The sequence below is a fragment of the Salmo salar genome, chromosome ssa13, assembly GCF_905237065.1.
Source record: "Salmo salar chromosome ssa13, Ssal_v3.1, whole genome shotgun sequence".
NCBI classification, from domain to species: domain Eukaryota; kingdom Metazoa; phylum Chordata; class Actinopteri; order Salmoniformes; family Salmonidae; genus Salmo; species Salmo salar.
The window spans coordinates 48,298,661-48,311,567 of record NC_059454.1 but is presented as its reverse complement, the minus strand read 5'-3'; the positions used below and the strand labels follow the sequence as shown (position 1 = coordinate 48,311,567).

General features: G+C 42.2%; 2 protein-coding genes across 5 annotated transcripts in view; one reads left to right on the top strand and one right to left on the bottom strand.

Annotated features, from left to right (window-relative positions):
* LOC106567356 (protein kinase C zeta type) overlaps nucleotides 1–12,907 on the bottom strand; it is a 135,997-nt gene that overhangs the window by 37,152 nt on the left and 85,938 nt on the right. For all 4 annotated transcript variants that reach the window (XM_014136502.2, XM_014136506.2, XM_014136504.2 and 1 more), the window contains 4 exons: nucleotides 12,042–12,173; nucleotides 10,750–10,840; nucleotides 9,061–9,113; nucleotides 7,892–8,086 (listed from right to left, as the gene is read on the bottom strand). In XM_014136502.2, coding sequence (XP_013991977.1) covers nucleotides 7,892–8,086; nucleotides 9,061–9,113; nucleotides 10,750–10,840; nucleotides 12,042–12,173 — 471 coding nt within the window. The remainder of the gene's footprint in view (nucleotides 1–7,891; nucleotides 8,087–9,060; nucleotides 9,114–10,749; nucleotides 10,841–12,041; nucleotides 12,174–12,907) is intronic.
* The window catches only part of si:ch73-70k4.1 (FA core complex associated protein 20), a 70,067-nt gene that overhangs the window by 55,992 nt on the left and 1,168 nt on the right, over nucleotides 1–12,907 (top strand). The window lies entirely within an intron of this gene.

Sequence of the window (12,907 nt, the reverse complement as noted above, 5' to 3'; positions counted from 1 at the left end):
CAATACTCTAGCACCCTCCCCTTGCGAGGATAGCGACTAAGCATTTTTCTAAAATGTTATATGAGAACACGTTGGGAGGAGTCTTACACCATCCCTCCATACAGAATCTTTCCAGATCTTTGATATCCTTCATCTGCTCTTATGGACTGCCCTCTTCTATTCAGAGATGGCCATTGCAAAATGTTGATTTTTGTGGTCAATTAATCATTTCTTTGTAGATTTTGATGTGTGCTTGGGGTTATTGTCTTGCTAGAATATCCACTTGTGGCCAAGTGCCATCCTCCTGGCAGAGGCAATTAATTAAGGACCTGACTGTACATGGAAAATATGGGATAAATAAGTATCTCAAAGACAAACAAATGAAGAAATATACACGTTTCAGTGTCTACATGGTACATCATTAATTTGTAGTTATTAGTAAATAGTACTACTGGACTATGATCTAATGCAGAGGGGAAACCAAGGGGCACAATCACAAATAAGAGCACTAGTTAGAGAAAGAGGCACCTTATGTTCTCTTACTCTGACAAATGAAGGAGTAAAAATAGGCCAACAACACATGCATAAACCTCACACTAAAACACTGCATTTAAAGGAAACCATTTCCAACCCCATAATGACCACCTAGATGTAACGTGTAAAATGAGGAGCTCCACTCTAAGCTTCACAAACAACTCAGTAACCTGTTGTAGTGTAGACTAAGTCATACCCTATGCACAATAAATATTTCTCTCACACAAACACACATACACACAGAAATCTTTACAAAAAGCTTCAGAAATCAGAGCACTTTAATTTCCGAGCCCAAGCCAGAGTTGACAGACAGTGAGCAGTTTACAGAGCTCTGCCTACGATTGCGCCAGGAAGACAAACATCTGATGCTTTTTCCAGGTCTTAACCTTATACTCCTTCTGACTAAAGTCTTTGGATGGGTGGGTCTCTGCACTCTCTACCCATCTCTATGACTTTATGCCTGTTGTTTACAAACCGCCAATCTACTCATAGAAGTAGACAATGAAATAATTCACTAATATAAAACGGAGAATGCCCTCAGTGGTTCTGGCATCGTCACAGAAGCGATCAATAGCAATTGTTGATTAGAGGTGTGCCCTCTATCCATCTCTATGGATCAATGGCAAATATCAGAGGTGTGCCGTCTATCCGTCTCTATGGATCAATGGCAAAGATAAGAGGTTTGCCCTCTAGGTTATATATCTATAGGAATAGCAACCTGTGTGGCTTTAGCTGGGCGGATATTTTTCTGCTAATTTCTAAAAGCCTGGCCTTGGCTACCCTGGCTGGTAGCCTTGGCTGCCCTGGCAGGGACAGAGACAGGATGCCAAGCTGAGGGGCTGACTAGGCTAAACCGGGGCTAGATACCCATTCAGTTCATCATCAGGCCTCAAACATGGCCAGGACTGACCCCTTTTAACATGTAAACACTCCCCTTTGTCTTTCTGGAGTCGCAATTCAACGGCTCAGACACGAGACGTATGTGGAAGGGTCTACAGGAAATCACGGACTACAAAAAGAAAACCAGCCACTTCACGGACACCGACATCATACTTCCAGACAAACTTAACACTTTCTTTGCCCGCTTTGAGGATAATACAATGCCAAAGTCGCGGCCCGCTAAGGACTGCGCCCCCCCCTCTCCTTCTCCGTGGCCGACGTGAGTAAAACATTTAAACGTGTTAACCCTCGCAAGGCTGCTGGCCCAGACGGCATCCCTAGCTGTGTCCTCAGAGCATGCGCAGACCAGCTGGCTGTTTAAGGACATATTTAATCACTCTATCCCAGTGTGTTGTCCCCACATGCTTCAAGATGGCTACCATTGTTCCTGTACCCAAGAAGGCAATAATAACTGAACTAAACGACTACAACTATCGCCCCGTAGCACTCACTTCTGTCATCATGAAGTGCTTTGAGAGACTAGTCAAGGATCATATCCCCTCCACCTTAGGGGCCACTTCAGTTTGCATACCGCCCCAACAGGTCCACAGACAATGCAATCGCCATCACACTGCCCTATGCCATCTGGACAAAAGGAATACCTATGTAAGAATGCTGTTCATTGACTACAGCTCAGCATTCAACACCATAGTGCCCTCCAAGCTCATCATCAAGCTGGAGGCCCTGGGTCTCAACCCCGCCCTGTGCAATTGGGTCCTGGACTTTCTGATGGGCTGCCCCCAGGTGGTGAAGATAGAAAACAACATCTCCACTTCTCTGACCCTCAACACTGGGGCCCCACAAGGGTGCATGCTCAGCTCCCTCCTGTACTCCCTGTTCACCCACAACTGCGTGGCCATTCACGCCTCCAACTCAATCATCAAGTTTGCAGACGACACAACAGTAGTAGGCTTGAGTACCAACAATGACGAGACAGCCTACAGGGAGGAGGTGAGGACACTCAGAGTGTGGTGTCAGGAAAACAACCTCTCACTCAATGTCAACAAAACAAAGGAGATGATCGTGGACTTCAGAGGGAGCAGCCCACTATCCACATCGAAGGGACAGCAGTGGAGAAGGTGGAAAGTTTGAAGTTCCTCGGGGTACACATCACTGACAAACTGAAATGGTCCACCCACACAGACAGTGTGGTGAAGAAGGCGCAACAGCGCCTCTTTAACCTCAGGAGGCTGAAGAAATTTGTCTTGTCATCCAAAACCCTGACAAATTTTTACAGATGCACAATCAAGAGCATCCTGTCGGGCTGCATCACAGCCTGGTACAGCAACTGCACCGCCCTCAATCGCAAGGCTCTCCAGAGGGTGGTGCGGTCTGCACAACACATCACCGGGGGCAAACTACCTGCCCTCCATCACACCTACAGCACCCGATGTCACAGGAAGGCCAAAAAGATCATCAAGGACAACAACCACCCGAGCCACTGCTTGTTCACACCGCTACCATCCAGAAGGCGAGATTAGTACAGGTGCATCAAAGCTGGGACTGAGAGACTGAAAAACAGCTTCTAAGGCCATCAGACTGCTAAACAGCAATCACTAACTCAGAGAGGCTGCTGCCTACACTGATACCCAATCACTGGCCATTTTAATAAATGGATCACTAGTCACTTTAAATAATGCCACTTTAATAATGTTTACATAGCTTACTTCACTCATATCACATGTATATACTGTATTTTATACCATCTATTGCACCTTGCCGATGCCGCTCGACCATCGCTCGTCCACGTACTTATATGTACATATTCTCATTCACCCCTTTATATTTGTGTGTATTAGGTAGTTGTTGGGAAATTGTTAGATTACTTGTTAGATATTACTGCACTGTCGGAACTAGAAGCACAAGCTAATGCGAGTGTAGCACAATGCGCTACACTCGCGTTAACATCTGCATGTGACCAATAAAATGTGATTTGATTTCTGTCTCTCATCCCCTGAAATTGACTTCTGGGTATTGTTTTGTTTGGCTAGGCATGGTGTTGTGCTCTAGTATTGCCAGTGGTGGTGAAGGAAGAGTGTTGCTGTGGCCAATGATGCTGTTCTTAAGAGCTGATCAGAGTTCAGTTGTGAAGCTTTTAATCTTTGGATAAATAGCTGATCCTAGATCTTGAAGGCAACTTGTGCTTCAGACTAGCATAGTGAATCCTATGATAACCACAACCTTCTACAATAGTCAAGAATAATGCATTAATTTAATTAAAGTAATGGACAATTAATAATGGCTGTCCAACCCTCTTCCTCCATTCCGTGTTCTCTCACAATACAGATGGATTCAAATTCCTATTGGTCAATTTGACTTCATTAGTAGTAATAAAGGCGTAAGTCTCTTTCTGCTGTTGTCTTTCTGCTGACACCTTTGATGTCAGGCTTTACTAAATGAATTAATAATTAACCACATACTGTATACAGTGGCAAGAAAAAGTATGTGAAGCCATTAGAATTACGTGGACTTCTGCATAAATTGGTCATAACATTTTATCTGATCTTAATCTAAGTCACAACAATAGACAAACACAGTCTGCTTAAACAAATAACACACAAACAAGTATACGTTTTCATGTCTTTATTGAAAACACTAATGTAAACATTCACAGTGTAGGGTGGAAAAAGTATGTGAACCCTTGGATTTAATAACTGGTTGACCCTCCTTTGGCAGCAATAACCTCAGCCAAACAATTTTTGTAGTTACGGATCAGACCTGCACAACGGTCATTAGGAATTTTGGACCATTCCTCTATACAAAACTGTTTCAGTTCCACAATATTCTTGGGATGTCTGGTGTGAACCACTCTTGAGGTCATGCCACAGCATCTCAATCGGGTTGAGGTCAGGACTGGCTGGGCCACTCCAGAAGGTGTATTTTCTTCTGTTCAAGCCATTCTGTTTTTGATTTACTTTTGTCCTGTTGCATCACCTAACTTCTGTTGAGCTGCAATTGCCGGACAGATAGCCTTACATTGACCTGCAAAATGTCTTGATAAACTTGGGAATTCATTTTTCCATCGATGATAGCAAGCTGTCCAGGCCCTGAGGCAGCAAAGTAGCCCCAAACCATGATGCTCCCTCCACCATTCTTTACAGTTGGGATGAGGTTTTGATGTTGGTGTGCTGTGCATTTTTTTTCTCCACACATAGTGTTGAGCGCTCCTTCCAAACAACACAACTTTAGTTTAATCTGTACACAGAATATTTTGCCAGTAGCGTTGTGGAACATCCAGGTGCTCTTTTGCAAACTTCAGACGTGCAGCAATGTTTTTTTGGACAGCAGTGGCTTCTTCCATGGTGTCCTCCCATGAACACCATTCTTGTTTAGTGTTTTACGTATTGTAGACTCTTCAACATACAGTTTAAGTAGGAAGTTTACATACACCTTAGCCAAATACATTTAAACTCAGTTTTCCACAATTCCTGACATTTTATCCAAGTAAAAATGCCCTGTCTTAGGTCACTTAGGATCACCACTTTATTTTAAGAATGTGAAATGTCAGAATAATAGTAGAGAGAATGATTTAATTTAGCTTTTATTTCTTTCATCACATTCACAGTGGGTCAGAAGTTTACATACACTCAATTAGTATTTGGTAGCATTGCCTTTAAATTGTTTAACTTGGGTCAAACGTTTTGGGTAGCCTTCCACAAGCTTCCCACAATAAGTTGGGTGAATTTTGGCCCATTCCTCCTGACAGAGCTGGTGTAACTGAGTCAGGTTTGTAAGGCCTCCTTGCTCGCACACAGTTTTTCAGTTCTGCCCACACATTTTCTATAGGATTGAGGTCAGGGCTTTGTGATGGCCACTCCAATACCTTGACTTTGTTGTCCTTAAGCCATTTTGCCACAACTTTGGAAGTATGCTTGGGGTCCTTGTCCATTTGGAAGACCCATTTGCGACCAAGCTTTAACTTCCTGACTGAGGTCTTGAGATGTTGCTTCAAAATATCCACGCAATTTTCTGTCCTCATGATGCCATCTATTTTGTGAAGTGCACCAGTCCCTCCTGCAGCAAAGCACCCCCACAATATGATGCTGCCATCCCCTTGCTTCACGGTTGGGATGGTGTTCTTGGGCTTGCAAGCCTCCCCCTTTTTCCTCCAAACTTAACGATGGTCATTATGGCCAAACAGTTCTATTTTTGTTTCATCAGACCAGAGGACATTTCGCCAAAAAATACGATCTCTGTCCCCATGTGCAGTTGCAAACTGTAGTCTGCTTTTTTATGGCGGTTTTGGAGCAGTGGCTTCTTCCTTGCTGAGCGGCCTTTCAGGTTATGTCAATATAGGACTCGTTTTACTGTGGATATAGATACTTTGGTACCCGTTTCCTCCAGCATCTTCACAAGGTCCTTTGCTGCTGTTCTGGGGTTGATTGCACTTTTTGCACCAAAGTACATTCATCTCTAGGAGACAGAACGTGTTTCCTTCCTGAGCGGTATGACGGCTGCGTGGTCCCATGGTGTTTATACTTGCATACTATTGTTAGTACAGATGAACATGGTACCTTCAGGCATTTGGAAATTGCTCCCAAGGATGAACCAGACTTGTGGAGGTCTACAATTGTTTCTGAGGTCTTGGCTGATTTCGTTTGATTTTCCCACGATGTCAAGCAAAGAGGCACTGAGTTTGAAGGTTGGCCTTGAAGTACATCCACAGGTACACCTCCAATTGACTCAAATGATGTCAATTAGCCTATCAGAAGCTTCTAAAGCCATGACATCATTTTCTGGAATTTTTCAAGCTGTTTAAAAGCACAGTCAACTTAGTGTATGGAAACTTCTGACCCACTGGAATTGTGATACAGTGAATTATAAGTAAAATAATCTGTCTGTAAACATTTGTTGGAAAATTACTTGTCATGCACAAAGTAGATGTCATAACCGACTTGCCAAAACTATAGTTTGTTAATAACAAGAAATTTGTGGAGTGGTTGAAAAACAAGTTTTAATTACTCCAACCCAAGTGTATGTAAACTTCCGACTTCAACTGTAGATGTTAGCATCTTCCAGAGATTTCTGTAAGTCTTGCTGACACTCTAGGATTTTTCTTAACCTCATTGAGCATTCTGCGCTGTGCTCTTGCAGTCATCTTTGTAGGACGGCCACTCCTAGGGAGAGTAGCAACAGTGCTGAAATTTTGTCTTAATGTTGACTGACTTTGAGATACTTTTGTAACCCTTTCCAGCTTCATGCAAGGCAACAATTCTTAATCTTAGGCCTTCTGAGATGTCTTTTGTTCAAAATTTTGTGAGTGTTGATGGGGCAGGGCAGCTCTAACCAAAATCTCCAATCTCATCTCATTGCTCCGACTCCAGGTTAGTTCACTCCTGACTACAATTAGCTTTTGGAGAAGTCATTAGCCTAGGGGTTCACATACTTTTTCCAACCTACAATGTGAATGCTTAAATTATGTATTCAATATAGGCAAGAAAAATACAATAATTTGTGTGTTATTAGTTTAAGAACACTGTATTTGTCTATTGTTGTGACTTAGATGGAGATCAGATTTAATGTAAAATTTATGCAGAAATCCAGGTAATTCCAAAGGCTTCACATACTTGTTCTTGCCACTATATGCATGAATGCATTTATACATGTATAGAATCTATAATATACGGTGTGATATCCACTAAAAACATTGGGAGAGATCCATAAAGAGAGATCTATAAAGCTCTGAACGGCCATACTATGTAAGATAAACAGGGAGCGGGAGAAATGTAACCACTTTAAAAGTTAAAATATAGATGTATAATCCCGGATTGCCCCTTTAACAGTATGTTGAGTGGCAATAGAAGGAATGGTCCTTTCCACGTGGGTTTTTTGGCAATGTTGTTATGTCCATCTCTTAGTTGTCCATTGAAACGTGAAGAACTCAGAGCTCAAATAGCTAATTACAAATGATTACATTACTATCATCAGAGGACAATCAATCCAAAATGTCGATCCTCTCCCTCTGTAGTAGTTCTGTCATTAATCTGGTGTGCTATGTCTAATAGTAATACCATAGCTCCACCTAGAGGTGGAAACTATAACATCTCTCAATTACTCTCGTCTCTTCCTCACCCTCCTTCTATATCTTCCCTCTCTACTCCTTACCTCTTTTCCCCCTCATTTCATCTCCCCATCTTCCTATCCCTTCATACCGCACCATTTCCTCCTTACTTTAATGACTTCTCACCCCGTCTTTCTCCCCTTCATCACCCTTCTGTTTACTCATCCCTACTTCACTCCTCCTCATCTTTTTTTCAGTTTCCTTTTCCGCCCCAAGATCCTCTCGTCTTCCTATTTCACCACTGAACGTCCATTGACTTTTCCCTGCCTGCTCTACAGATCCATCTCTCTGCCTCCCTTTTCCTCCTCTCCCCGTTTCTCTCTCCCTTCCCCTCTTTCCCTCCATCCCTCTACCTCTCCTCCTCCTCCTCCCTCTCACCTCGTCGTCGTGCACCAGTTCCTTCTTGACCACCTTCATGGCGTATATCTGTTCGTTCTTCTTGAGTCGCACCAGCAGCACCTTAGCGTAGCTGCCACGGCCGATCACCCGGATCAAGTCGAAGTCCCCCAAGCCCAGTGCCAGCCCCTGGGAGATCTTGATGCCTTCGATCCCATCCACCACTGCTTTGATATCCTGTAAAGGAGGTTTGAAAAAAAAAAAGAGACATACAGTGAGCTCAAAAGTATTTGGCCAGTGATCATTTTGTTGTTTTGGCTCTGTATTCCAGCCCTTTGGATTTCATTATACAATGACTATGAGGTTAATATGCAGACTGTCAGCTTTGATTTGAGGGTATTTTTATCCATACTGGGTGAACCGTTTAGAAATTACAGCATGTTTTGTACATAGTCGCCCCATTTTAGGGGACCAAAAGTATTTAATTAATGTATATTAAAGTAGTAAAAAGTTAAGTATTTGGTATACCTAGCACATAGTGATAACATCAAGCTTGTGACTGAATGGTAAATAATGTATTATGTCATTTTGGAGACACTTAATGTAAATAAGAATAGAAAATGTTTCTAAACACTTCTACATTAAAAAGAATGCTAACCTCCCCTGTTATTGTAATAGTGAGAGGTTAGCATGTCTTGGAAGTATGATATTTATGTGTTTAGCTTTCTCACTCATCATTATCCACATTAATGTAGCAGTTGTTTAGAAACATTCTATTCTTGTTTACAATAAAAGTGACTCCAAAATGAAACAATAAATTATTTACCATTCATTTCTATTGGGCACAAAATCATCTGAAACACAACCAAAACAAACAGCAAATCCATCTAACAAGTTTGTAGAGTCACAAGCTTGATGTTATCATTGCATGCTAGGAATATGGGACCAAATACTTAACTTTTAACAGAACCAAAACAACAAAAATGTGTCACTGTCCCAATACTTGTGGGGCTCACTGTAGATAACAGTACACTGTTGAAAGCTCCTGCAGTGTATTTAGTGTAGCGTTTCGACCCAAAGGTTTCCGTCAGGCTTGAGGGAGGCGTTATGGTCATAGATGGAGATAGATAGAGCTAGTGTCATGCACATGTTGATACGATAAGCATATTTATTATAAGAATGCATTATTTACTGTGTCTGAATAAACTCACCTCTGAGTCCTCTTCAACTTTGTCCATCTTGCAATTGTGTGGTAGGAAAGGTACTGAAGACAAGAGAGAAATAACTTGTTACCTAAGCTGTAATGCAGTCCTACCTAGAGTGGACTAAGGATTAAAAACCTTAGAGATCTCTATAGTCTACAGACATTTTCATTTAAATAGGGTGTTCCACAAGAATCCATGGCTCTATCTCAAATCTTCTTTCCGCGACTCCTTGTATCCCATCTCCTCGCCTCTTCGACCGTATTGGAGAAGAAGGTCCAAGATCATTTTGAGAAGGTCATTATCCATTGGATGAGAAAGTCAGAGGGAAGGGACCTCTCACCTTCTCATCCAATGGGTTTTGAGAATGAGGCAAAGAGAGAGGACGTGAGGAATCAAGGAAATGCAATTGAGATTCTCCCATTGACTCTTTCTCATTTAATCTTTCCTTGATTCCTTGCCTCCTCTCAAGGGAGCATTGTGGGACGTATAGTTCACCCTTGTGACCAGCAGAGGGCCCAATGCTGTTCAAAGTGAGCTGCAGCTTTTTCCCGCCTCTGCCCAAATATAATTATTATTGTACTATACTATACTTTACAACCTACTGTCGAGTCTGCTGCTGGATGAGTGACCACCTACTGGATGTTCAACCTTCACACTAACCCTCATAGAGAACCAGTGCACAAAAACAAGGAAGGCCCTGTGCACAGCAGTGCATCTTGTTCAAGGTGCTGCTTCTGGCAGAAACAACTGGGTGTAAAAACCGCACACTTAGAAAAAAAAAATATATCTTATTATTTTACAAATTGTGCTGTGGAGAATAGCACATACAACTTTGTGATCAGTCTGTAAACAACAAAGGCGTACTGATTCAAACATGCTCTCTCACTGTGTGGGAGAATGTTCCAAGCTAGTTATTGGTTTTCATTGAATAGTGCCTTTTAAAGCCTTTGAAATGAGTATTCACAAAGTGTCTCATGGTAGGAGTGCTGATTTAGGATCAGTTTTGCCTTTTCATAATGAATAAGAAAGATCAGCACTCCTACTCTGAGAAGCTTTTTTGCATACAGGCCCAGACCCAATGTATCAAGACCATGAGACCAAGCCTGCATTTTTGTGGTCTTGAGTGGTCTCAAGACTAAGACCACAAGATATCTTACTTGACTACTTCACATATTAAAAGGTTGAGTACGTAAGAATTTTGTTCATAAATGTACCTAAATGTATATTATATGTAAATAGTTTATGATTAGTGAATGCCATAATGTAGTTACTTTGTTAGATACTTCTCCCTAATAGCTGAAAACATATTTTTTTCAAAGCCATTTTAGCTATTCTGTCTGAACCGATTCGCAAATCACGGGAATTTGTTGCACAATGCAGAAGTTGACTCCCACCTAGGCATGTGTTGCTAGGCAACCCCTATGCACTTGCCAGCATAGGCCTGCTCCCTCCTCCTCCGTGGCTAAAGCCAGTGTGAGAAACATGCTAACAAATGGTTGTGCTATGAAGCTAAATAAATACTACACTCTGACCCACAAAACTGTAAGCAAGGAAAGTGAACTTTAAAACGTAATGTAGTTTTATTGGAATTTACAGCTGTTGTTGGTAAGTAATGAATCTGCTAGCTTCTGACAAGACTTACTGCATCTTTAAGTCTATATTGGAAAAAATACAATTTGTTTTATAGGAACTTACTTCCATCTGTATCCTCTGTGTCTTGAGGGAGGAGGTCCACCTCTTCACTCTTCTCATCTAAAGGGGGCTCCTGTGATGGCATGACTGGCTCCTGCCAAGAGAAGACCGGCAAATAGCCTCACGTGGTTTTGAGGCTGACAAAGAGCATCAAACAAATCATGACTAGGTCCTTAGAGACACTGGGAAGAAGGGGATTTATTTTAAGAGGTGTTCCACGTTGATAGACATCTTAGGCACATAGATGTATCTTTTTAACAAAAGACCACAAAAGGTGAGAAGTCTGGATATGTCTCACAACAAAGCACTTAAAATTAATTTCATGCGGTTCTAACCATGAGGCTCACCTCGCTATCTAATCAACAGGGAAATCTCAGGTGCCATTTCAAAGGGGATCAAAATGTTTGTTGATAGACAATCGTCAGATTACATGAAAAAAAACGCAGCATAGAGATCTTCTAAAGTGGACATTGGTTGACTATTGCCCTGGATTTTCAGGCACCGGGTTTGCTTTAGTCTAAATGCCAAACGGGCTGATTGCAAGGACCCCTTAGATTCTGTATGTTAACCGTCTGTCACTAGAGATCAACCTCATGATGTCTCAGTATACACTACTGTACACTACAGTATGGGTGCATCCCAAATGGCACCCTGTTCCCCATATAGTGCACAGGCCCAGCTCTGGTCAAAAATAGTGCATTACATAGGGAATAGGGTGCCATTTCAGATGCAGCCTATATCTAAAGATAGTGGATGTGAAACTCGCCCACAGCATGTTAGCTGGAGTATATTGAGAACTTATGCCAACTGTTTCTCATGAAATGACAGACCAGTCATTTGCTCTGTTGACAAAGGAGGTTGGCTTTGAGTTATATATGTGTTGGGCAAAAGGGTTAATTGCTAGTTCGATTCATGCTCGGGCAGAACAGAATTTACTCTGTTACAAATATACACCAGTACTTCAAAAGTACACCAGTACTTTATTCCTGAATGTAATCTTATTTTTCTCAAAAGTTGAATAATTAAAATGCAAAACTTAGTTTCACCCTAATGCAGTTGAATAGTACCCTCCCCCCTCAAACATTCACTGAAGTTTGTGAAATGCTTATGAAGACTGAATGCTCTATAAATCAATTAGAAGCTCACCATTATGCCTTTTGCAATGCTGTTTGTGAAGTGTCTATATAGTGCTTATGAAGGTTCTATAAATAATATGTGGTTCCGATGCTTTAACATGACGGATTGGGCAGAGTACTGTCCAATCCGTCATGAGATTCTATATCTATGGTACTCACCATATGCCTTTGGCAGGTCAGAGGGACAAGTGTGTGACAGCGCTTATGGACCAGCAGTTTGCAGTTGATACACTTGTAGCCCTGCCTCCCCAGCCCCCATATCCTTTCACTGCAGTGGCCACAGTACGCTTTCTGTTAGGGACAGACAGAGACAATTGGGAGATAGTTAGCGTAACAATCCCCATCTGTCTGAGCTCATGGCATTGGGTTGACACTATCGCAGTCATTGATCAAGAATCAATGGACAACAGACGAGGCAGACATGTGAAGGAGATCATGATAGATGCAGAGTGGTGGAGTTAGGCCTAGGCACCATCTTACATCAACTGGGAGCATGTTTGTTTTGTTACCATTGGCTATACATTTCACAGGTATATGCCATTTAACAGCCGCTTTTATCCGAAGCGACTTAGTGTGTGCATACATTTTCTTATGGGTGCCCCAGTGGGAATCAAACCCACACTGTTTTGTCTGGCCCAGACGCTATTAGGCTTATAACATCTGTGGTCCAATACACATCAGAATCCGGACACTTAGGGACGTTATGTCTACCACAGGCATATCCACAAACACATTCGGTGCCAGTTGTTTACTAACAGTCTGAAAAGAGCGGCACCAATGAGTGCTGAAGTTAAAAGTGACGTTGCCATGGAAACGCCATGCAGAGGAACTTCAAAGCTTGGCTACCCCTACCCCACCACTCGGCAGCCTAAACTGACTCAATAGAGACCGAAATAAAGAGAGAACGAGATGGAGGGAGAGACAGTGTTTGAAAGGGAGAAAGAGATAGGCAGCGGTTCGGGCGAGTCATAAATAAATCAAGACAAAATCTGTTTTCCCTCTCCGCTCAGCGCAGAAGAGGGAGT